At 40.2% G+C, this 25,596-nt stretch overlaps 1 protein-coding gene across 1 annotated transcript in view; it reads left to right on the plus strand.

Moving 5' to 3' along the window:
• CNKSR3 (CNKSR family member 3) overlaps positions 1-25,596 on the plus strand; it is a 56,209-nt gene that overhangs the window by 21,935 nt on the left and 8,678 nt on the right. Inside the window, exons 2-9 of the mRNA XM_058801624.1 lie at positions 6,617-6,780; positions 13,302-13,504; positions 14,746-14,833; positions 17,350-17,391; positions 19,242-19,361; positions 20,976-21,035; positions 23,742-23,810; positions 24,514-24,660. Coding sequence (XP_058657607.1) covers positions 6,617-6,780; positions 13,302-13,504; positions 14,746-14,833; positions 17,350-17,391; positions 19,242-19,361; positions 20,976-21,035; positions 23,742-23,810; positions 24,514-24,660 — 893 coding nt within the window. The remainder of the gene's footprint in view (positions 1-6,616; positions 6,781-13,301; positions 13,505-14,745; positions 14,834-17,349; positions 17,392-19,241; positions 19,362-20,975; positions 21,036-23,741; positions 23,811-24,513; positions 24,661-25,596) is intronic.

The raw sequence follows: 25,596 nt of genomic DNA on the forward strand, positions 1-25,596 counted from the left end.
AAAATAAATAAAAAGCTAAGGGATTTATGGATGGATTTGAATGGAATGAATGGATTTATTTTGAGGTAACATGAATGCATGAGTATGGAGCCTGTTTTTCCAGGCTAAATATATTAGTTGAAAATACTGAAAATAGAAACATGTTGCAAAAGCCTTTCTGTGCAGCTGTCAGTCAGGGGGGATAACAGAGGGGACAGTAAAGCACTCATTATCGAGGCTGGAGGCTTCACCGTTTCCCTCTGTCCTGCTGTGACCTTAGTGAGAGAGCTGCCCTTTGCATCCCGACTGGCAGGCAGGGCCCAGCAATTTGTCTGGGACCATCCCTGTGGATGGGGGAGACGGACAGGAAACTTGTGCACAGTTCTGGCTGCTCTGGGCAGTGCCTGTGCTCAGCAAAGCTGTACCTGTGCCTGCTGGCGAGGCAGCATGTTGTGCTTGCTTCATCAGGATGCAGGTGCTCCGACAAAACCGTATAAGATTTGCTTACAATTGACTACATGAGGAGAGCTTACTTAATAAACAATCTGGTTAGGCTGGAGACATTTTTCCATGGTGCTAGTAAGAAGCTCTTGCTCTCTGATTTTGTATTGTTTTGTTTTTTAAGTGATTGATACCTCAGATGGTGTCAGTGTTATGACTGATTTTAAAATTACATGAGAGTAAAAAGTGGAATGAGGAAATTTTTTCACACTTGTACTAGACAATAATACAAAGATCTCTTGAAGGCCTTTTCTTGGAAAGCTAAGACCTTTGAGGTCTTTTCTGGCCCCTAAAAGTGGCTCACACTAGTTGATAACTAAACTTTTCAGAAACTTTTGGAAATATTTACATGAAAATATTGATGATAGCTAACAATCAGGCAGTGCATCCTAGGAAGTCAGTTCCTACCTAGGATCAAATTGTTAGTGAAACAAGTTTCTACTGACTGCTCTAGATTTAATGTTTTTATCCTCCTTTAAAAGAACCTTGAATTCCTCTGTTAAAGTTATCCCTGGTTCTGTTTGTGATACTGCAGGAGGAGAATGGCATCCGTGATGTTATTTTGTAAAACCTTCCCACTGTGTTCTATATTAAAGAAAACCATGTATTTATTTTCTTCTCCTTGAACTTTTCTTATTTCTTTTCACCCTGTATCTGTCCTACTGAGCTGCTTCAGCTTTCAGCTGCCTTGCAGACCCTTTTTCCTTATTTTCATTTGCCATCTCAGGTGCTGGTTCATCTGCTTATGAAGTAGTTATTTTCTCTTTCTAGTGTGCATTTGCTGTCTTGATTCCCTCCTGCTTTATCTTTGATTAATTTCTTCCAGTCCTGGAAATAGAGGAAATGATTTCTGATAGAGGAAGCTATCACGGTAGCTGTTATACAATGATGTGGAATGTAAATGACAGTATAATGGCATGTACCATGGGATATGCCAAAGTTTCTCATGCAACTGATTATCTTTCAAGGCTTGGGAGGGATGAAGTTGATGTGTGCAGGGAATCTTTAGGTACTAAAAGTGTCAATGATATAGACCCTGAAGATGAGACCAGAATAAGAGTGACTTTTTCAGGTGGGAGGGTCAGTTTAAAGCTGAAGAGGCCAAGATGACTTTGGCAGTCCTATCCTTACAGGCCATCCAAGGTCCCAGGGAGCCCCTTAATGGGATGAGGGCTGTAGTTGAACCTTGGTTCTGTGCTGAGATGTCAGGTGCTGCCTGCTTGTTAGAGTGGCCCAACAGAGGAGAGAACATGATCATAACAATGCTTTATTTCCTTGAGGCAGTGAGCAATGATCCCCATATTCCTGCTTGGTGAAGGAAAAACTTTTGTACTTGTGAATTCTTCCTCTTTTCAAGCGGCTTGAGTTCCTCCCGCTTCCTGCTGTCAACTTTTGGCATTTTATGAGCTGTCCTGAGAATCTGTTCTTAAATGTGAGGAAATTAATCCCTGTCACATTCCGGCTTCCCCTCCCCTCCTCAGTCCCTTGCCCTGTCCATCTCCTCTTCCTTGCTCTCTGCCCCCTCTGCCCTGCTGTGTGGGACAGTTGGCTGTGCTATCACAAGAAAAGAGATCACAGATACCTCTGTCTGTTGACTGTAGTATCACAAGAAAAGAGAGTGAGGGAGGAAAAAAGAGGTGGTAAGTCAGCTGTGCCTGTGATGGATTAGCTAATTGTGGCTTTATGGTAAGTAAATTGTTTGGTAGTGTCCAGCTCACGCTTTTTTAAGGACTTTGCTCACAAAACACACCTCTAGTTTTTGGGGAGTCACGTATGCCGCTGCTCCATGGCTGATATCTCTCAACTATAGAAATGTTAATTCTGTCTGAATAGAAAACCGATAGTTATGGCTGGGACCCAAGCCTCACCCTTAACTCCCTCCAAGTTGTCTCTTTCCTCCCCTCAATTCTTATACAAAATAACTTTCTTAATTGTGGAAACAGACTGAGATTGGTATCAGTGCAAATCCTTAAGTGTAAGCTCTGTCCTAATGTTTTTGCATGAATGCAAGGTATTGAATGTCTTCAGGGGTGCTTTTCTTGGTGGTTATTTTAGACAGAAAAGTCTAGACAGTTCTTAGGATCTATTGCACATCTCTACACCTGCCAAAATTTTGGAGGGAGTTTTGTTCAAATTACACTGCTGTTCATCAGAAAGTGCTATGTGAGTTGTGAAAACCTAACTGAATTAGTCTGTTTCTTCCACTCTCCCACCCCCAAATAATGTCTGCTACTGGTGTTCTAAAACTTGAATAATATTCTGCAATTGCTATTTTTATTTATACCTTTCCTCATTCTCTAACAATTACATAAATAAAAAGGACATTCTTTTGTGCATGGTTTTGTTGTATGTGCAATAAAGATTTCACACGTGATTGAGACAAATGCTTTTTAAACACATTTTGAGTTGAAAATTCATAGGTTAGTTTTGAGAAAGGCTCTTCAGTGGATAAATGAGATAAATATAGATACCTTTTTTCAATGTCAGTCTTAATTGTGTTTTTTTCAGAAATATAGAAAACTACTTTCTTGCTTGAACCTGCTAATATTGCACTGTTGAAAATGACTGGGCATGTAAGAAAGTGTCTTTCTAAGTAGTGTAAGAATTTTTCCAAGTAATCTCTACTTGCTTTTTATTGTTTTTAATTCATCTAAGTTCTTCAGCAATATCCAGACATTGCAATTGACAATAGCAAGTCTCCATAAGATTCTGAAGTTCATGGAAAAAAACACATGGAAAGAATATAAATGTGTGGAAGAAGGGAAAAATAATCAGTTCATTTAGACTACTGGTGACATGTGAATGCTGATTTTAAAACTTTGCTTAAATATTATTAAAATTTATTGAATTGGGTTATGAGTCCTTCCTCCCTTCTCCCTTCCCTCTTGGAAGTGTGGTTTGCACATGATGTGTTTGATTCCCATGTGATTAGACATTTCATTCATACCATGGAAAATTAAACTGTAGGCTATAAAATGTGGTTGCAATCTCAATTAAAATGTTTAATATTTCCCCCTAGGTTTCTATGTAAAAACAAAAGCAATTTTCCTAATGCTAGTAAGTTCATCTTAAACTATCTACCAGTACATGAGTTAGTGGGTCTGTCTTCACTTCCTGCTTTGCATAGTTTTGGTCATTTAATCTTAAATACCAGTCTAGCTGAGCATTTGTGCCACTGTGTTGGCTATTTTGAGTCAACGTTTGTGCAATTTTGTAATATCTTATTTTATATAGTCCTACAGTGTGGTTATAAAAGTACTGTTTTTAAGGGCTCTTGATTACAAATAAATTTTTAAAGTAGCCCTTCATTTTTTTAGTAGACCTTCAAGAATGGGCAAGCATGAGTTTAAAAAAGCACAGGCAAATGAAGACTCATAGTTGTATTTTTTGGAGAGGGTATATACATTTGAATCTCCATGATTTAGCATAAAATGAAGTTCTAGAAAGGATAATAGGCAAAATCCAAACTGCATGAAGAGCTTTAAAAATAAAGCTTTGACTGCATGCTGAATGAAGTGTTTTATTTTAGGTGTTTGTGTAGTTTGTAATGGAAACTATGGGCTTACAAGAGCAAATGATGGGAAACAGTGGTCTGTGAGGCAGCAATAAAAATTGGGAATGCCAAATATGTGCACTGTATATCATTCATGGTTGTGAATTTGTTTGAAAAAATAAATTGTTAAACAATGAAGGCCAGTTATTTTATTTTATTATTTTTCCTGGGAAAAGAGTTTGTATAGCCTAAGGAGGAATTTGGTGCCTGTGGGAAAGAGAACAGTGGGCTCAATTTTCAAAATTTGTGCAGCTTTGCCAAGACATATGGGAAGAAACAAGAGTGCACCCTGAACAACTGTAGCCCTGGGAGACTGCTAGACTTGCATGCAGGTTTTTCCATTCATAATTACACTTAAAAATCAAGCTGTGTGCACTGGTAGCTCTGCACAGGGAGGAGTGGAACTTGTTCAGCCAGATGTTGATTTACTCTCATAATTAATCTTGCCTGAGTCATGTGAAGGGGTGTCTGTCCTCATGCGCTTGGAAGGGTGAGGGGTGTGTGTTCAGTCGGGCTGTGCCTTTGGAGCCCATCCTCTGCACATCTGCTGTGCTTTGGGAGCCCATCCTCTGCACATCTGCTGTGCTTTGGGAGCCCATCCTCTGCACATCTGCTGTGCCTTTGGGAGCCCATCCTCTGCTGTGCCTTTGGGAGCCCATCCTCTGCTGTGCCTTTGGGAGCCCATCCTCTGCTGTGCCTTTGGGAGCCCATCCTCTGCTGTGCCTTTGGGAGCCCATCCTCTGCTGTGCCTTTGGGAGCCCATCCTCTGCTGTGCCTTTGGGAGCCCATCCTCTGCTGTGCCTTTGGGAGCCCATCCTCTGCTGTGCCTTTGGGAGCCCATCCTCTGAATATCTGCTGTGCCTTTGGGAGCCCATCCTCTGCTGTGCCTTTGGGAGCCCATCCTCTGCTGTGCCTTTGGGAGCCCATCCTCTGCTGTGCCTTTGGGAGCCCATCCTCTGCTGTGCCTTTGGGAGCCCATCCTCTGCTGTGCCTTTGGGAGCCCATCCTCTGCTGTGCCTTTGGGAGCCCATCCTCTGAATATCTGCTGTGCCTTTGGAGCCCATCCTCTGAATATCTGCTGTGCCTTTGGAGCCCATCCTCTGAATATCTGCTGTGCCTTTGGGAGCCCATCCTCTGCTGTGCCTTTGGAGCCCATCCTCTGAATATCTGCTGTGCACAGGCACTGTGGGGAAGCAGTGCCTGCTCCTGCCGCTGTTTGGGTGTGAATTTGTTTCGCGTGACTCCTCAAACCCCCTTTGTGATTTGAGTCAAGTGTTTTCTTGGTGGTAGAGTGTGCTGGGAGTGCTTGTTTTCCAGGCTGCTGCTGCAGCTCCACGAGTGGAGCTGAGTGCTGGTGTTTTGGCTCTTGTTTCTCTGTAGTTCAGGATGCTGTTCGTGTTTCTCATCTGCTGCGTTTGATATCCTGTCCCTCTCAATGGTTTCCTTTTGAACCGGAGTTGTGCATAAACATCCTTTATTCAAGTAAAGGTTCAACCTTTTTTTAAAAAGGAATGGTAAAACAATGTAGCTGTATTGGACAATACAAAGAAGACGTCAAATGTGTTATTTGAATTTTTGCTCATGTCAACTGTTTTCAGTGAATGTGGTTTATTCCTGTGAAACAGACCTAATTGGGTCTGTTCCTTTTGCTCCAGCCAAAATAGTGAAGGGGAACAGAGTTACAAGAGCACTGAAACATTTAAAAAATAACACAGCCATCCAAATTCTCCCCCAGATTGTTGCTGTTCACAGGCTCTTAAAAAACAGAGGAAATAAGGAAAATATACAAGGAAACAGGATTAACACGTGAAGCTTAGAGTAAAATGAGATAAAAACCAGAAACACTTTCTGTAATCACTTGGAAAAACCTACTGTAGAGAACAGGATCATAGAATCATTGTTTAAAGTGAGGATTTTGGGGATATTGCTGGGACAAAATAGTCTAAACTGTTTTAAAAATACTTCTAGATAGAAAAATTATTTAGATTTCTTATTGGTGTGTGTTGTTGATTCTTAGAAAGGGGAAGCTGCAGGCTCTTATAAATCAAGGTAATAATGAGACTTGAGCCAAACATCCTTTTGATTGCTTTGCCTCTGTGTTTTATTTTTTTTTTTTTTTGGTAATTTTCCTTCTCATCAGTTTATGCTTTTGTTTCTTTACTTGTTTAACAGGCATTGGGCAAGATCCTTCTTCTTGCCTTGCCCTGGATGTTTTTTTTTTTTGGACGGTTATTTTTTTGTTGTTGCTATGGATGCCCCTCAGGGTTTGGGTTGCCCTGATGTGTATGTCCCTTGGTCACTTTGCCTGTGCAGACAACAAAGCACATTTTTACTGGCTGAGCTTGATCCACAAGGAGCAGGCAGGCTGTGCCTTGACTTAGGTGACCCAAAGATCCCCATAACTTATGTGCTCTATTTCTGTGCTCCTGTGGCATAACCTCAGTCACTGCAAGTTTCATTCATAATTTTGCATTGTATATTGTATGAACTTTAAATTTCTGCCTTTTTCTGGATTTTTTTTTTTGGGAGGGGTTTGTTTGTTTGTTTCTAATGTCCCCTTGTCTCTCTTTTGTGTTTTGGCAGGCCTGGATGATTGCCTGCAGCAGTATGTCCATAAATTTGAACGGGAGAAGATAAATGGTGAGCAGCTGTTACAGATTTCTCACCAGGACCTTGAAGACTTGGGGATCTCACGCATTGGACACCAGGAGCTGGTTCTAGAGGCTGTGGATCTCCTGTGTGCACTGGTTAGTTACATTGTGAACAGATATGCAAAGAATTAAAGGGCTTTTTTTGGTGAATAACCAAAGCAAGATGGGTAAAACCAAAATACATTTGTCTCTTGCTTTCTGTTACACGTCACAATAAAAAAAAAAAGTAAGAATTCATTTAATTCTTGCAAGCTTTGTATTAATAGCTCTCTAACTTTTTCCTGATAAGAGACAACTTCAGTTAATTTGCTTGCACTTTCAAAAGAAGTTGTCTGAGTGAGGATGTTAGATCTTGTGGCTCCTGGACAGTTTGTCTTAGAAGACAGAAAACACTGTTGAAATGACAGATGCTAGAAGTTCCTCACATCAGTTGAAATGGGTTTAGAGTAATTCTGTAGCAAACCTAGGAAGTGAAGAAAAATTAATTCTTGAGATGAGGGATGTTTTGCCAGCTCAGTTACAGTTTAGCTGAACTCTTCACTGGATTCAGAACTTAAGCTGTTCTTTTGTCCTACTCCTGATATATAACTGCAGATACTTTGAAAACAAACATGCTCTGAAAAGCATAAATATATTTTGGATTGTTTTACTTGTGCAGGCTTTATTCAAAAGCCATATTCTGGTCACAGCCTTGAAGGCCTGTTTGGTGTAGTGCAGTGTAATGAGCACCAGAGGTGTATATATAATTACATCAGGGAAGAGGGTGGGAAAGCCTGCCTGATGATTCCTTGGCCAGCAATGGCCTGTCATCCCTACATTAGGCAAGGTTTGGAGCAGCCTGCATATGCTTCTTAAAATGGAGAGTGTTTATTGTCTCTGTGATATGTGCTTTATTTGCTGCAGAGAGGTGCTACAGGGAGTATTCCTACTCCACTACCTGGAGCAAACTGTACTGAAAGAAGCATATTTAATGCAATCTCTTCAAACGATCTAAAATGTTTCTCAAAAAAGTTACTCTTATACTTGAAAGACATTTTATTTCCTTTAGGTATTTGATCTACCAAAAAATTTTAACATTACCCTGAAAACCTAATTGAAGAATGTAGCTGGACTGAAAAGCAGCTTGTGGTGTGGGAAGGAACTTGTTGGGCAAGTGTGGGAGTCTGGTGAGTTAGTAAATGTAGTGTGGGCTGTATATGGTCCTGACTGAAGTAATCTATGTGGTAGTCCCCAAAGGCACTTTTTTATTCTCTTAAAAATGTTAGAATAAAGTGAACAAAGCTGGAGAGCTGCCAGAACCTAAAGCTGTGTTTTATCTCTTACAATTTCCTTCTAATTTCCTTTGTAGACAAAAGTTTTGACCTCAGACCCATTTCTGGAAATCCTTTGTGAAATGCAGCTCAAGTTAATGCATTAGACAGATATTGCATATAACAGCTGAAGTGTACTTGTTCCCTTTTTAAGAGGTGAAGGAAGAATTCCTGTGTTTTCAGTATGCCCTTTCCCACCTTCTGATGCCCGTTCCCTTGGGTTTTTGGAGCTGCATAGAATCACCACTGATTTTGTTTCCAAGGGGTACTTGGAATGCTAGTGGCAACTAAATTTTTTTATTGTTTCTTCCTTTTGTGCAAGTGAGAGGTTTCCTGATTCCACCTGCATTAGCTCTTTGAAAGTGGGAATGTTTATTGTTTAGTGGATGTTTTGGACATATGCTGACATTTCCTCAACTTTGGGGCCTTGTAAGCAAAGGAACTATTTTTTTTCTTTTTTTAATACTTTTTTCTTTTTTGTTGCCCCCTTTTTGACCCCACTAAGCTGTCAGCTTACACTGTGGTGATGTAGCATTGGCTGGGCCAGCCTGCTGTCACTCTTTGCGAGGTTGTCATTCTTGGTGGAGAAAGGCTGAGAGGGGATTTTGGTGCTTTCCCAGTCCTGGAGTTCCCAAGAATATTCCCTTTTACCTAGTTTTGCCTTGGCAGTTCCCCAGCTAAGTTTCCTTCAGATCAATGCTTTGGTTCCCTCACACCACAAGAACACTTGTGGCTCTGCAGGCAGTGAGGAAGCTCTCTTTGGAACCTCTTTCTCCTGCAATATCTTTTTTCAAGCATTCACCATAGAGACCTTTGTTCCAGCCTCTGTAGATCAGTCGCTAAATAGAGTGTGAACATAGTCCTTGCCTTCAGAGAGGACACCAAATGCACCTGATTTTTTAATTCAGTTTTTCTAGGGACTGAGTACTATTTGGCAGCACTGAGCTAAAAATGTGTCTGGAAGTTTCTGGTGTGAAAAGGAAATAACTGGATCTTGCTCTGCTGCTTTGGTGGTGAGGCAGTGTTCCCTCATGTCCTCATGGCAGTGGCTGCTCATGCAGCATCTTGAAGAGCCAGCAGGAGAGTGCAGACTGGAATACAACATTTCTGTTGCTCTTGAATTGGTCTAATAGAGTTTTCTGAACAGGTGTTGGAGACTTATTTGAGGAATTTAGAGGATATATCAAAGGACCTGAATTCCCCTGAAGAGGGGAAAAAAATCATCAACTTGAGTATTTCAACTTTTTGTTGACAGTACTGCTTGGTGGGGGGAGGGAAAGGGATGGAAGAAAGATCATGTTTCTTTGTTGATTGAAGTATTTGGGGAAAGGGGAACAAACATACATAACTTTGCTTTTCAAACCACAAAAGCAGGGACAGAAAACAAGCTTTTGAGGGCTTAATGAATATAAAACAATGTAAGCAAGAAACTATGCAAATATTTTCACTTGTAATGTGTTCTTTGGATTTGATTTCTGAATCTTTGCCTACACTGTATGATGGGAGAGTTTGGAAACAAAAATGCACTGGATTTTTCTTGAGGTTAGAATAAAAAGATACTAGTTATATACAATTAAAAAAAAACACCCCAAACTCTGAAAAACCCATTAACCAAAAAAGGACATAGTTGTGCCTTTCATAATTTTACTGGTGGTAATGTTCTGCCAGCATGTTTGCAGCGTAACAAAATATAACATCATAACATGAAAAAAAAAAAGCATTTGTGAATACTTACCCTTTGGGTCCTAATCATGTAAAAATCATCCTAATCATATCTATGCACTGCCACATAAGATTTTAGGTTTTTTAGATGCTTCAAATTTTTTGTTGTTTATTAGGAAGTTTACTACTCCAGAGGATTCTTTAGAATGCATTTTTGGTAGAAAGAAAAGAGCAAGAATGGGTGACTGTGACAGTACCTTGTGTTAATTCTTTATATAGCCTGCAGTGAGTTGGGTCAGCATCTGAGCAAGCATTTGGATTGGTTTTATTCATTTTTTTTCCCAGAGCAGATTTTCAGTTCAATCAGCCGGTCTGTCTAACTCATCACATTGCAGCGTGTGACCCTGGCTGTGAAAGGGAAGAGGATGCTGTCCCTGGGCAGTAGCAGAGCTCTTCATCAGCCCAATTCAGCTCTGACACGACTGCTCTGCTCTTTTGACTTCAGTTAGCCACGTTTGGTTTTTTGTTTTGTTTTTTATCTTTTTGTTTGTTGGCTGCTTGACCTTGAGCCATTATTTGGTCAGATTACTTTTTCTCATTAAATGAGATGGAGTTTAGAAAGGAGTGAACTCTCTCCTGCACGTGTGGGTGCTGCCTCTCCTCCAGCCCTGCATGTGGCTCCCCAGGTTAATGAGTAATAGCCTGGGAATGTTTGACATCAGGTGCTCTTGACCGCTGGCTTCAGCCTGTGTTTAGGTCAAAACAACTTTGATGTTTAAAATCAGGAGCACTAGTAAAGTGCAACCTTTTTTTTGGTTCATGAGCAACATCTAACAATTACGTAAGCAACCAAAACCTTTTGGTTGCTTAAGTAATGATTTGTTAACTCTTGTAGCCTTAATCCTGTGGAAATATTTCAAGAAAAGCTTGCTAAGCTTTGCACTTCGACTGTGTGTCACTGTGAAGGTTGTTTGGTGTGCTGCCACAATATCAGCATTCCTATCTGTCGTGGACTGGGGCTACAGTTCTGTGACAAGTTCAATTAATCCAAGTCAGCTGCTGTCTCCACCCCCTCCTGTCCTCTGATTAGTGATCCTTTGTGCTTGCACTCACCTGACCCTGAAGTGAGCTACTTCAGGGAGCTAAACCAAGGGATTAGATTTCTTTGTATTGTTTAGATCCCCAAGCCAACCCTCCCAACAGACTGGACATTGCAAGTGAGGGAGAAAGAATAGTTGGTGATGTGAGAGCTGGTCAAGAGAGTTTCAGCTTGGATAAAGGCATTGCTGTACCCGGTGAAGGGGCAAAATGCTTTTTGTATATTAAAGCAGAAAGTGAGGGGACTGGTGGAGCAAAGGTGGCTCGGGTTGGGATGACTCCTGTTTCTGAGGTAGTTCATCCACTAGGGCTGATCCACAGTTGTCCAGTTTGGGATTGGTACTCAAGAGCTGCATGCCCTGTGTTATGCTGGGTGGGTGTGGTGCTCGGTCAGGACCTTTCCTGAAGCACAAACTGCTGGTTTAGCAGTGGAGGTGCACTCTGTAGAGCCCTTGGGGGAAGCTGTAGGAGGGAACTTCTTAGAGCAGTGACTTGGAGCTTGGCTGTCATGGGCTCTTGAGAATCTTTTGGAGACACCAGTTGCAGTTGTGAGCTGGAGCCCCTGCATCCCTAGAGGCTGCACATGTGTTGCTGAAGTCACCCTCAAAACTGACAACAACTTGACAGAATTATTGAAAATCTACCTGAACTGGAAGAGTCACGCCAGACTCGCCTGTGGTATAAATAAGGTGAAAGGTGTAATAAGGGGTATGTGAATGTTTTAAGGCCAAGCCCAAAATCTTACCTGGTACATTAACAACACATATCCTCTTAAATGCTGGTGCCACCTCTAATCTCAAGTACCCACAGGTGCTTGGCTGAGTTTCTGCATCTGAATGACAGAAAGAAAGATCTGGAGATACTTAATTACATGAAAACTCTCAAGTTCTGTTCAGGGTGATTGGGTTGTACCTCTGCACAGAAAAAGTATTTTCTGTTTTCTGTCCCTTTATGAAAGCAGAGGATCAGCATCCTCTAGTTCCCCTCTGTAAGGGCAGGGTTTCTGATATGTGGCTACTTTCTTGTCGTTATAGGAACTTGCCCCACATCCAGACCTGTTTGTGAAAAAGTATTCCCTCAACAATAGACTAATATTCAATCTTCTAAGAGAAGGATAAAACTAACTGCAAGAAATGCATCAAAATAATGCTCTTGGGGTGCTGGGATTTTTGTGTGTGTTTTTTGGTGTTGTTTTTTCTTTTTTTTCTTTTTTGTTAAAATTAAAAGGTGATAAGTTCACACATCACAGTGTGCAAGTACTTTAAAGTTGTTTAGTAATCCAGATCTTTCCCTTTCTGTAATCCTGGAAAATTTAAGGATATCCTTTGCTGTTGCAACAGTGGCATTTTTTAAAATTGGACATATCCTTTCAACCCTTACTCCTGGCTGCACATTAAGGGTATTTCCTTGCCAAGAGCCCTGAGGTGGAGGAGGGAGGCACTTGTGTAACTTAAACCCACTGGGATCTTATCCATAGGAGGCAGTAGGATTTTAAAGGTAGCTGTGTAGCTGACACCTCTCCATACACTGGAGACATGTATTTCTTTGGGTCAAAGATTCTTACATTTTGTAAATTCACTTAATCTGAAATGTTCCAGCCTGCTTTACAGATGCTTCACTCTGGACGCAATGGAGCTACAAGCCAGCAACTAGGAATTAAATGGAATTAAAATTTGCCTTAGTTGGTTTAAGTTTTTGAGTAGGAAAGTAGGAATATAGAATATATCTGACTGAACTATGGAAGTTGGAGTTACGTTGCAAGAATCTGCAGCAGCAAAAGAAAAGTGAAGAGCAAGACTCTCTTGTATTTTTGTGTGTTTGTTTTGTTCTGGTGGGAGTGGTTCTTTTGTTGTTTGGCACTCTTTTGTTTTTGGGTTTTTTTCTCAAGGAAAGTAGGAATTTGAGTCTATAAAGTTGAAGTTGTAGGCAAGGCTCTCAGATCTTTGTTTTGTAAATGAATGAAAAATTTGATGCCTAAAAATGGGTTTAATTACCATGTACGATGTTAACACTCTTCTCAAACTTGGAAATAATTGCCCTGTTGTAGTCAAGGAGCACAGTTACTGAAAACTGGTGATTCAAATATTTAAGCTTTTGATTGCAAAACTGCATTTGCTTCCTGTTGATGTTTTAATCTCTTACCAGATTTAACTTATCTTTAGTTGTGAATGAAATGTTACTTCAGTGTTTATTTACCACATGATAGAAAATGTTTTAAGAAAAACAAAATGCTTGCTCTTCTTTAACACAAAGAAAAACAACACATTTAACAAGTAAATGATATCTATTAGGACATTGGGACTTGATTCTGATGAAAAAGTGTCCTTAAATCTCATTAATGACAGAAACTGAAGTTTGGCACTTAGAAAAGTATTCTTTACTGGCTACAGCATAGAACTCATCTTTCAAGGCATTTTTGCCAAAAAGCCATGAGAAAGTTGTGCAAATCATCAAGACTTCTCATCCCATGTGAGCTTTTAACTTGTTTTATAATAAATAGGAGAACTCAACAAGGATATTTATCAAGCCTCATAATGTTCCTTGCAGAACTATGGCCTTGAAACAGACAACATGAAGAACCTGGTTCTCAAGCTGCGAGGGTCATCCAACAATCTGCAGAACTACATCAGCAGCCGTAGGAAAAGTTCCAGTTATGATGGAAATACCTCTCGCAAGCCCCCCAATGAATTCCTTACTTCTGTTGTGGAGCTTATTGGTGCTGCTAAAGCCTTGCTTGCGTGGTTGGACAGGTAAGAATGAAATGGTTGTATTTTAATTTGCTGCTCTAAAGAATTGCTTCTCTTTGTAGGGCCTTTCCTAGATGCTTGGGTGTAAAGATCTTGTTGTTGCTAACCCCTTTTTTTTGGTGTTGCTAGAAGACCCCTAGTGGATAAATTTAACCTATAGTATCTATTCTTGCCACTTCCACTCTTGCTAAAAGCAATGAAACTGTTAAGGTTGCACTCAAAATGGTATTTGTAAAAGTATGGGTGTTCCCTTTTAGGTTAGTTTCTCATACACATGGTTTTCCCAGCTTCTAGATTACTTGTCATTGGCAGATCCCTTCCTGGAACATTTTTTAAATGTTCTGCTGAAATCATGGCCTTAGCTATGTTATTTGAAAACTGAGCAGTGGAAGAGATTATCCTTCTGCTGTTTCATTTTCTCTTTTGTTTGGTCTTATTAAATTTTTGTTTTGGCCTGGAAAGAGCCGAAGTTATTTTGTTACAACTGCAGCAGGTCAGGTGCTGGCAGGGGTGCAGTCCATGATAAGAGATGAACACAAATTCTCAAAGCCCTTGCTAGCTTGCCTGAGAAGGAGAGTTAGGAGAATGACTGCACAGGGACTGGCAGCAAGGTGCACTTTTATCCTTTTTCCTGCTCTCAAGTCAAGGTGCACTTTTATCCTTTTTCCTGCTCTCAAGTGAGGACTTGATCTGTGTCCAGGCAGTGATGTTAACCCTTTGTGCCTCTCACCTGGTCCTCTCCTCTCACTCTGTTGCTGGCAGCTCAACCCTAGATTTTTTTCTGTAACTCACAGTTATCAAAACTGCTGGCTTGTCCAGACCTGCTATGGTTATTTCTCAACCCTTCTTCTAAACTTTGAAATTGAAAGGTCAGAGGTAGGACTCTTCAGGTCCTAAAGCTGCCCTACCTGTAATGATTCTTCTCTAAGTCTCATTGGACCTCTGTGTGTAAAATGTGAAAATCTATTTTTCTTCTTTTAGAGAACTGTTTTTCCCTTGTCCGGTCAGGAAGTTGAAGGTTCTCTCACTGGTAAACCCAAGGACAGGGCTAGAAAATTCCCAGTTTTGGTGCAAAAGTGGAGCCATGACTATGCAGTCAGGAATATTTACATTGTAAACCTATCCTCACACCTGTGTCAGTGTCAGAGTTGCAGCATTTGCTCTCATATGCTCTTCCTCACTGGTAAAGTAGGAAGGGAGAAGGCTGGTCCCTCCAATCTAAGGGGAATTTTCTCTTGTTGTAGGACCCCATTTACAGGTATTGCTGACTTTTCATCAATGAAGAACAGAATCATTCAGCTCTGCTTGGACCTCACTACTACTGTTCAAAAGGTCAGCTGATTTCTTTTCCTCTCTGCTTTCCAAAAGGGAAGGAAATGAGATGTTGGGGAAGTAATGTGATTGCTTTGTGCTGAGTGCTAATGAAAGGCAGTTCTGGGAATGAGAGCTTACTTTTAATTTTGAACATCCATGAAAGTCAGTTTCAGTTGTCTGTGTTTCTGAGTTGTGGGGTTTTTTTGTTGTTCCCCCTGCCTTTCAATTTAATTATCAATTTTGGTATTGCTGGCTCTGTCTTAAGCTGACTGCAGCTTAAAGGCTACTCTTATTTTCTTGAGCTTTACTGGAAAGAGAAAAAATCTTTGAAATAGTTGATCTGCATTTGAAGATTTTCACATTCCAAGCAGCATGTTGAAAAACAGTTATCAGTGCTAACTCTAAACAAAAATATGGCTCCATTGTTTTTTGTACCTATGTTTGCAGACTCCATGGATCTTGTCTTATGCAGGATGTTTTAGCTATCAAATGGGAAATGCTGCATGTAATGGAAGGAGCTGCCACCTTTATGATACAGATCCCACTAGCCAGACTGCTTCTGCCACTATTGCAAGACCAGAATATTTTTCAAAACTTTAATTTACCAGCTGTATGATGACTGCTTCTATAAATAATAGCTAAAAGGACATGCAGCAGCCGTCGTAATCTTCGTAGCTGACATAAAATTTTGGTCTCTGAATAACGCTGCCTGCTTTTCAGCCTGTTCTGAGAGCATGGCACTGCTGTGGCTGTGAAACACTGTGTGCACACTTCAGTGACTGCCAAACTCGCTCATAACCATTATTCTGTGCCCGTGTGATGTTTGAACTCTGGAGGACCATGCCCTGTGACATGGGTGATTTCCTCTCCATGCTGAAGGGATGATGTCAAAGGACAGAAACATCCTGAGTTGTCAAGCTGTGATGCCACCCAGTGATGTCAGTTGTCATTGTGAAAGGATGGTGTCTGGCTACCCCAAGGTGTGCATGCCTGCTGCTCAGTGCCCTTCTTGCTGGGGCACTCTGTGTGCAATTGCACAAACTCAGTGATTTACAGCTACAGATGTGCAGATTGTGCAGTGGAACAGTTCATGTTTCTAGCAGCAGATGGTGTTCACCCAAGGGTGCTATAGGAACTGAGATAGGAGATTGCTGAATGTATGAATTGAGCTGCTAAAAAGTGTGTCTGATCTTTCTCTTAGGTCAACCCTTGATAGCAGGGGAATCAAAGTTGTGAACAGCAACTTTTAAAAAATGTCAGACTACTTCTCTGCCAATTTGATATGAGCCATCATAAAAGATGGGCTTGGTGCATATGCGAAAAGCATTAATGGGGGAAGAACCAACCAAGATGATTTTGTCCTGGGACAGGGCACATGTGCTAGAATAGTCTTAAGGAGTCTGCAGGTATGGAAAAAAGATACAGTGGAAAAGTCTTTAGGAGGGCTTTTAGACTTCAAAAGTATTCCTTATTAAGGCATAGACTAGAGGTGGTCAGTTCTAGTGGTGAAGAGGCCAAAGTGGCTCTCGTGGAACCAATGCTGCTCTGCATAATCATAAATGATGCATAAAAGCATATCATAATAAAGCATGGCAAGAATGTGAGAAGATTCTAGTTACCTTTGATGATAGCTATATAGATTCAAGGAGAGAATTTTACTCCACTTAAAGTTCCATGTCAAACTTTAGGGCTGAAATGATAAACAGGATAAACAGAAATCAGTGTGAGCAGAAGGACTTTGAAATATTGAGCATTTTGGCTAAATGATGACATTTGCTATTGATTTGTGCAGATATATTTAGCAGAGAAAAGCAGGGGAAAGTCCTCCACAAACTTCTCCAACACGACTCCTCCTTCAGGCTATTAAAATGCTTGGGGGTTTTCTCCTTGTAGATATTGTAAATCTTGGTCTATTATTTACTTGCTGTTTTAAGTTTTTAATCTGAGCATAATATCATTCTCCACTCTTCAACACTTCTTGCAGAAAACAGTGATGACTTCTGTAGATTTTTACATGAACTTGTTTCAGGACAAAGACTTTTATACCTGGACTGTGTAAATAATGCCTTGTGTGCAGTCCTCTGCCCTTCAGGAATGTCACCGATAGCATATTTTTTAGAAAATCACTTTCCCTTCTATTTTGAACAGAATGCTTTAGATCCATTTTGGTGCCTGGGACAGAGGAGTACCTGAGTTGGGGTTTATCAGTGTAAGGCAAGCACCTCTGCCTGGCCTTCTGAGAATCTGATTTAATTGTGCAAGGTTCTGCTTTTCTGGAAAAGTCAGCTGCTGTAATTGAATCCCACATTCTCTTAGTTTTCAAGGTTTATTATTGCTTTCTGCCAGGGCCAGAAAATAGTTGCTTAATAGTCCTTTTGAGCCCTACTGGGTGAAACTAATCTGACTAATCCCTGCAGCATGAATAACTCTATTTCTATTTGAGGTTAAAATGGAAGTTTTGTGGAGTTTTCAGAGATGATTTGTTTCCATGTTTATTGGTTAATGTAGGGGTTTTGTTCTTGTTTTATTTTTAGGATTGCACTGTGGCTGACATGGAAGATAAAGTCCAGACTGTGGTAAGTTTATGTTTCTGTTGAAACTCAGCTGTCTGCATTCACATTTGGTTGCTTCTATGCTCACTATTGACAACAGCTTTTCAGTCCCAAATGCACAAGCATATCATGCAAGTAAACATTACTATGACTTGTTTTGTGAATGTACTTTCCTGGAGAGGAAAACACTGAAATTTCAGCAGATGGATAGTGTGCAGTGAGAGCATAGTCAAGTATTGCTTAAAGTTTCATTACACAGCTATATTTCCAAGAGGATTTAACCTCAGATTTTCAAGGGAGGACTAGTCCTGTAAAATGATCACAGGCTAAATAAACCAATTATGCCTGTGACGTTCATTTAGCACCTTAATAAGCAGAGGCTCTGCCTTATTATGCTTCTTCATGTAAAAGAACTGCCCTGCCACAGAAATGAAGCTCTGGCTCTGTACTTGAGCTTGAAGTTTTTAGGGCTGTTTGAAGGAGCCTTGTGACCAAATGCAGAGTGTAATGGAATGCTTTTTATATTTTGTAACACTTAATCATCGCTTCCTGCTTTTGACATGAACCAGGCTGTGCTCTTTGATAAGGCCTTCCGGTAGCTCATAGATGCTTAGGAATTTAATAGCACAATAACTAAAAATAATTTTGTTCATAAATAACAAGACCATGTAGAAGGCAGTTCTCTGTATCTTTCTTTTTCCATTTGTGCACACCCACACTGGAAGTAGGTATTGTTGTTTGGAATTCCCTTGTTTGAGCAGTTCCTCGCATTCACACTTAAACATTGTTTTGATTTATTTTATTGCTGTTCTATAAATCTGACGTAAAACGAAACAGAAAACGTTGGAGCTATTGTTTCCAGGGACCATTGTAATCCAAAGCTATGTCTTCCTATGACACAGCTCCCCCCTGTTCTGTAGTTACATGTGTTTACTTTGACTGAAGGATCCAAGCCCCTTGTGAAAGGTGATTTACCTTGCAGGTTCCCAAACTGTTTATAGCTAACTCCTGTACTGTGTAGTAAACTTCTCTCCCCTCTCCTTTAAGATTTTGTAACCTACTTGGAGTGTCAGCTTTGCTTCAGTTGATATCAAAGCAGAAAACACAGTAGGACATAATGAAATTTGTGAGTGTAGAGAGGGCATAGATTTTTTTGACTGTTTTTTCTTCTTTTTTCATGTTTGATTAGACATTCTGATAGTTACGTGTTCTGCAAGTCAAAGCCATTCTGCCTCCAACTTTACTGACACACACCCCAAGGTCAGAATTGGCCTGTATTTATAATGTTGGCTTAGGATCAGTTATATTTTGGTCAAAAGGAAATATGAACCTTGCCTGTGTAAGCATTCCAGAAGAGGTCAGTTCAGAGGCACAATGGAGAGAAGCACTACAGAAGCACTTGAGTGCTGGATGGTCCTACCTTATACTGCAAGGTTTTGTGCAGATAAGTCAATGGCCAGCACATCACTTTTTGTGACACGTCTAGTTGTATTCTTATAGAAAAAATACAGAACAACATGAAAAATGCCAATTGTTCCCACAAGGAATCACCAAAATGCTTCAATATTTTAGTGACTTCTGTTTTGGTTAGAGCAGACAAACCCCAAACCCAATTTTTTGTTATATTTTGTGTGTTTGTTTTTTCAGACAGAGGCTGTGTCAGCATCTGTTAGTGATGGTAAGGTGGCGCTAATGGAAACAGGTTGTTTCTGTATTACAGTAAGGATGTAAACATGCTGTAGTATAGATCTGTACAAATGAATCTTCTATTTCAGTGATTTTAGAACTCAATTTCCTTTATGTATTTGAAAACTAAAAGAGGAAGAAGCCAGGAGAAAATTTTCCTAACTGCTTTTTGTGTGTTCTCATTGCAGGCCAAGACTTTAAATGGCATTTGTGACAAAGCCATCCGATCAACCACAGACCCACTGATGAGCCAGTGTGCCTGTCTGGAGGAGGTCCATTTAACCAACATTAAACCTGGGGAAGGCCTGGTAAGAAGCAATGCTGGAGTGTCCTGATGTTCCCAGTATTTATTTGGTAGCCCTGTGAGCCTATGCAAGTGTGTTTTTATAATAAGGTATTTCAAATCCAATAGTAATCTGTGGGGAAAACAAAGAGGCACAAGAAGGAACCCTAAAGGTCAGTTGTCAGGTGGTGTGCTGGAGTGGCTGCCAGGCACAGATATGCACATTAATAGGCTTGATCCCAAATATAATTTCTGAGGGAGAAGGCAATGAGAAATTATGTTTGTATTTTGAAAGATGCTTTTTGTATGTTTTTTATAGCAAGATAGAGATGAATGGGAGAATTTTGGAGGTTTGCTGTTAGCAGGAAAATGAGAATTTTTAAACTCTTTGGTGGCCATGTCTTATTACTGACTCTTATTTGTTCAATGGATTCTGCTTAGCTGAGTGCTGGTTATGAGAAACTTAATTTGAAATCTCGGTGGATTTTCTGTCTAGGGAACAGATGTGTTAGAATGAGTTGGAGGGAATTTAAATTGTTACATGCATTTGTATTCACTCCTAGCCCTGAAGGCAGGAGAGATGAGCATTTTTAGAGAAAGCTGCACAGTCTTACCTAGACCAGTGGATTAGACTGAATCAGTCATGCATTTTTGAAATTATGGGAACCTCTTTGTTAATACACAAGCTACATCAAAGCAGAGCCAGTCTAGCTTGGCCTAAATAAGAAATAAGGAGGTTGGTACCCCCATTTGGATACTGACAGGAAAACAGGCATAGAATTGGCTGGAGAGGAAAGGTCAAAAAGATAATCTAATTTTCTACCTATTTTTAAAGTAAGTGTGGTAACTTTAAAAGCTGAGCTGCTTTCAGCTTCTGAGTAACATCCAGTTCTGTACTTCTCAGTGCGAGTGTTTCTAACAACAGATGTAGAAAGGAAAAGTAGTTATGTATTTGTTCATAAATGATGAAATCAATGTGCTGGTCACCTCTTGTGGGAAATCTGTGTAATTATTAGTTAATAGCCTGTTCATGATTTTTAATTTGATGTTCTTATAGTCAACACCCACTTCATCCAGTTTGTCCTTGTGTTCACACTCAGCATTAACATACAGAGCCACAAATACTCTGCTGGAACTTTAGTGCTTATGTAAGCATTGTGGTTATGATGCTGTCTGTGTACTGACTTACCAAGGGAAGCTGTAAAAGAACATGTCAGCAGTACTTGTAGCCCACCTGTGTGGGTCCGCTCTGTTTGGAGAGAACTGATGGCCTCCTAGTAAAACCTGTCATCCTCTAAAGCAGGCTGGGTAGTAAGGAAATAAAATTCTGTTCAAGGCCAAAGTCTGATAAGGCAGAAAAATCAGCAGTGTTTGTTATGACCAACCAGAGAGTGTTTCTGAGTGTTATTCCATACACTAGGTGTTTTAAATAATTATAAATATTGTAATAAATTACACTAAAAGTGATCTGTGAAGAAGTTTAGAGTGTTGTAATATTAGACTACACACTTTTTAAGGAAGAATATACAAATTGTTAACTGGTTTTAATAATGCTTTAAGTCTGTTGCCAACAGTGTTTTAATCAGATAAGTTATGTGGTTTGTTTTGCCTTTAAACTTGTTTTTCATTTTTTCTTTAGGGAATGTACATCAAATCAACTTATGATGGATTGCATGTAATTACTGGAACTACAGAAAATGTAAGTGAAGCAAATGTAGATTATCTCAGACAGCAGCTTTGATTGAGTTAGTTTGACTTACTCCTTTTTGTTGTTTTAGACATGACTTGCATGGCATTACTGCTTTAAGTACTGCGTGATCCATCGTTTGTTTTTCCACAGTTTGTAAATATTTTGTGCCTGCATGTTTCACTGTTAGTCTGATTAAACCAGTTTCTGCAAGTACACAAATTAGTTCAAATGCTTGGCATTAAAGTAATTGCTTTAATAAGTTACTGTATCTGCAGTTCTGAGCTCTTATGGTATCTTGCTTTACAAAGTCTTGGGTGTATTTGCTCTCTGCTGGCAAAGGCAATCTCCCCTAGTGGGAGCATTTAGGTGGTGGTGTGCTAAATTCGGTAATGAGTAATTAAATCAATGAGCTGTCCCGTGACAAAATTACCTTGCAGACTAAAACAACTATGAACAAGTAAGACTTTAAGAGTGGTCAGCTGGAAGGAAGTAGTTGGCAAGAGGGGCAACTAGTTTTTTACTGCAGGTGGTTCCTTGTTTTATTTGTACACTGAGTCCTTTGCACTGAGAGTTTATTGAAGGCTTCTGGGCAGCCCTTGAAGGAGTAGACCTCTAGCCAGCAGCTGAGGCTGGCAGGTGATGCTGTGGTGTTTTCAAACAGGCTACTACTGTCCAGGAGCAGTGACTGAAAGAAAAAAAGAGCAGAGAAAGTTGGCTTTTGCTGCAATGGTTTGTTTTTTTTTTTTGTGAATAGGAAAGAACCAGTGGTTCTAATTGTTTCCCTGCCAGGTCCAGGGACCAGGCAGGAGAGTGTGGAAATCTGTGCTTGCAGAGTGTAAGCTTCTATAGCTTTGATGCTGTTGTCCTGGCATAACTCTTTATAGGTTCTGCCACAGAGACTGTGTCCACTTCTGCAGCAATTTTAACATCTGATAAATGCAAAAGAACGTAATGTTGACTGCTGACAAGCTGCCTCTGCATGTAGGTCTTGGGTCTGTATTCCTTCTGTAGCTTTCAGTGTTGACCTAAGTGTCTGCTTTTTGTTATCAACATTGGCTCTTCCTTTGGGGAATATCCTTCCTTGGGGGAAGCTCCTTCCTTTGGAGCATCAGAACTGGACAAGTGACTGAGAGATCTACGATCAACTGATGGCTTTATGGTGGTGTGATATCATTTAGATGACCCAGGCTGGATCTTAGCTCAGTTTTCTTGCTAGATTTGGAATGGTATTTTAGTAGCTATCCCCAGGAGCTGGTGTATGGGATTGCAATGGAATTGCATCCCTGAATTGAACAATGGAAGAACTGGGGAAGTCCATTTGGTGTGAGTCAGCCAAGAGGATCCCTGAGTTATGTCATCCTACGTGAGACTTTGCATGTTGAGTTCTAGAGCTAAACTCTGCTCTTTCCTCTGCTCTCACGATGTGATGCCAGTGCTGTCACCTGTCACTTGCTGCAGGAGTTCTCTGTGCAAGGATCCCCCACCCTCCCTCAGATGAGCTGTTGGTCACCCAAAAGACAACTTGAAAGGAGCTTTGTTTTTCACAAACTTGACTCTGGCCCAGCATTTTTTTCATGATCTTGGTTGACTCCTATATATGCAGCTTTCCACAGAGGCATTTCCTCTCAGAGGAAGCAAGAAGACAATGAAGAAATGGGGTTACTCATGATAGCTGAAGCCTCCCACAAATTTCCCATGTTTTCTTCCTTTGTTGCACTGTTTATTCTCACAGTTCTTTCTCATAACAAGGTTGCATGAGGTCTAAAGGTGTGATGAGGTGGAGAAGGGAGTCCTTAATTCCAGTGCTTAGTTCTGGAGTCACTAGGAAGAGCTGGCCTGCTGCCTGGTGGTTACTCATGGGGTAGAGGGAATGGGAGAGTTCTCTCCTGTGACCAGGGTGCAGCATGTACCAAGGTAGCATGTGTGTGTGCTTTGGGTGTTGTCAAGGCTGGTAGGAGTTGGTGTGTTACAGCAGTGAGAGTGTTTTTAATAACTGCAGTGCAGCAAAGGCTGGTGCATTGCACCAGCTGTTGATAAATCTAAATATTGACATACTTATCTGTTTCTTGCTAACGGCTCCCCAGAGCTTAGGTTTTGTTCCAAGAAAATTGTATTTTAAAGTGTATTATTATTAGGTAGGTATTTGAAAAATACCTGTCTGTGCAAGTATTTTTATCTGCTGACGTTGGTGATTCAGGCAGGCAGTTTCACATTAAAGTCAGAAGTTTCTAGTTACATTGGAAAACAAAAAGAGTAAGTGCAAAGGATCTGTCTTGTGGATTGGAAAGGTTTTGATCCTTTGTTCTGTACATTCAAAGTCTTGAAGTATTTTTGAACATAAATACACATTTGTTTAAAATTTCTTTAAGATGGTTGTTGTTAGGGCAGAAATCCTCCTCCTGCCCCTTCCTTTACTGTCTAAAACTATAGTACAAACTGGAGGGAAAAGGAGAGTGGAGACTGTCCCATGACTTAAATGCAATTTGGTCTTTAACAGATGGGGGCTATGCCTTCTCTCTTTCCGTTTAGTTCCCCCAGCATAAAAATAAATAATTCAATTCATTAATTTACATTTCTCAAGTCATCAGCAGAGGTGAAAATTACATATAGCGAAAAATCATTGCTGATGCAGCCTTTGACTTAGATTGGTGGGGGGTTGTTTTGGGGCAGAGGGAGACCTGATGCAGCACATGACTCTTGGTTTCCTCTTTGCAGTCCCCTGCTGATCGCTCCCAGAAGATTCACGCTGGTGATGAAGTGATCCAGGTTAATAGGCAAACTGTGGTGAGTAACTCCCCTTATGCTTGCTCTGCACCACAGGGGCTGAATGGATGGGGTCAGGAGGCAGTTCTGATGTTTGAAGCTTTTTAACATTTTGTTTTCAAGATAAATTTTATTATTTGCAATATTTTGATAAAAATACAGTACTTCATGTTAAAATGCTTTATGCATAATATTAAAATAATTCATGCTTCATTTAAGACCTGTTTAAAATGTCTCGTTACAATCCACTGAAATGCAGATAAAGAGCTTTAAAATGCCCCCCAATAATTTGCAAATGATTGTCCAATCATTTGCATCTGGGAACCTGGATATAATGATTGCAGTTTTGCTTAGCACATTAGGCAATGCCTTTCAATGTGAGAAGAAACATGAAAAAGTAGTTCACTGTGAATCCCTGTGTTAGTCAATCTGAGCATATCCATGTGTCCTTCTAGGATTGGAACTGAGGTATAAAGAGCACTGCTTGATATCTTAGTATTTAGTTTACAGCTTAAATATAGAACTTGTAAAGAAAATGAAGAACCTTGCAAAAAAAGAGCTTTCCATTTTTTTTTTTTTTAATTAAGATGGCTTTTTTAGAATCCCTTATTCCTTCTAGGTTCATGCCAAAAAAAGCTGTCTAAGTTGGGAGATTTAGGTTTTTCTTGTTTGTTTGCTTTCAGAAAATAAATGCTGAATAAAAGGTGTCTTTATTCTCTTCCAGGTTGGATGGCAACTAAAAAATCTGGTGGCAAAGTTGCGAGAGAATCCTGCTGGAGTTAGGCTGCTGCTTAAGAAACGTCCTACTGGCTCTTTTCATTTCACTCCTGCTCCTCTGAAGAACCTGCGCTGGAAACCACCCTTGGTGCAGGTGAGAGCCTGCCAGCTCCACTCTCATCTCAGGATGGCAATGCCTTGGTTGCAGCTGGAAAAAAAAAAGAAAAATCTTAGAAATGCCCCAAAGTGCTTGAGTATATGTCAAGGCAGGTTAGGTGAAATGGCTGTCCTCCTATGGAATAAAAAAGAAAATGTGGTTTGTTTTTTTTAGTGTGGTTTTTTTTTTTTTTTTTTTTTTTTTTTCCTGTTTCCTTGCTACCACATAATGCCCTCTTGGTACACAAAGGGACTAGGTGTGCTGAATATTTGAATCAGTCTGTGTGCCACTGGGAGAACTTATCTGAGGTGAAACTGCTGATATGTATGAAATTCATCAGCGTGGAGCAATAAATAAATGCTTTCTCTGTTTATCACAGTAATATGTTTTTGCTGAAATAGCTTAAGACTATTCCATATATTTGTCCTCTTTTTAGGCTAGTGAAGGGGGAGAAAGTGGTTTTTTTTCAAAAAATTATTTAAAATGCTTGTTTAAATAAGATTTGGTTGTTGGGCAATTCACAGATTGGGTACTGAGCAGATAGTGAAAATGATGCTAATAATTCTTAAATAACCATGTTGAGGAATGGCGTGTTGTATTAGGAAACTTAGGGCTTAATGCTTGCAGGAGTGAGCAACCTAACTGAATTTGTACTAATTATCTGAAATTAATAAAACCAGGGAGAGTTCCCCTTCCTCCTCCTGTTGTGATACAGGTCTTCCTACAGCCATGGGGGTAATTTAAACCTGTAAAATGCTGGTGGCTATCACAAATCTCCATGAAGGCAGATTTCTCTCAAAATGGGTAAATGTATGCTTGACTACTTGTTCACCCTTCTTATCAACAACACGTGTCCTATCGTGCCTGACATGTGCTTCAGTGTGAAGAGCTGAGGTAGGCTGGCTTATAGGCTGTGCCCAAGCAGTGTTTCCT

The sequence above is a fragment of the Ammospiza caudacuta genome, chromosome 3 (genome assembly GCF_027887145.1).
Source record: "Ammospiza caudacuta isolate bAmmCau1 chromosome 3, bAmmCau1.pri, whole genome shotgun sequence".
NCBI lineage: Eukaryota > Metazoa > Chordata > Aves > Passeriformes > Passerellidae > Ammospiza > Ammospiza caudacuta.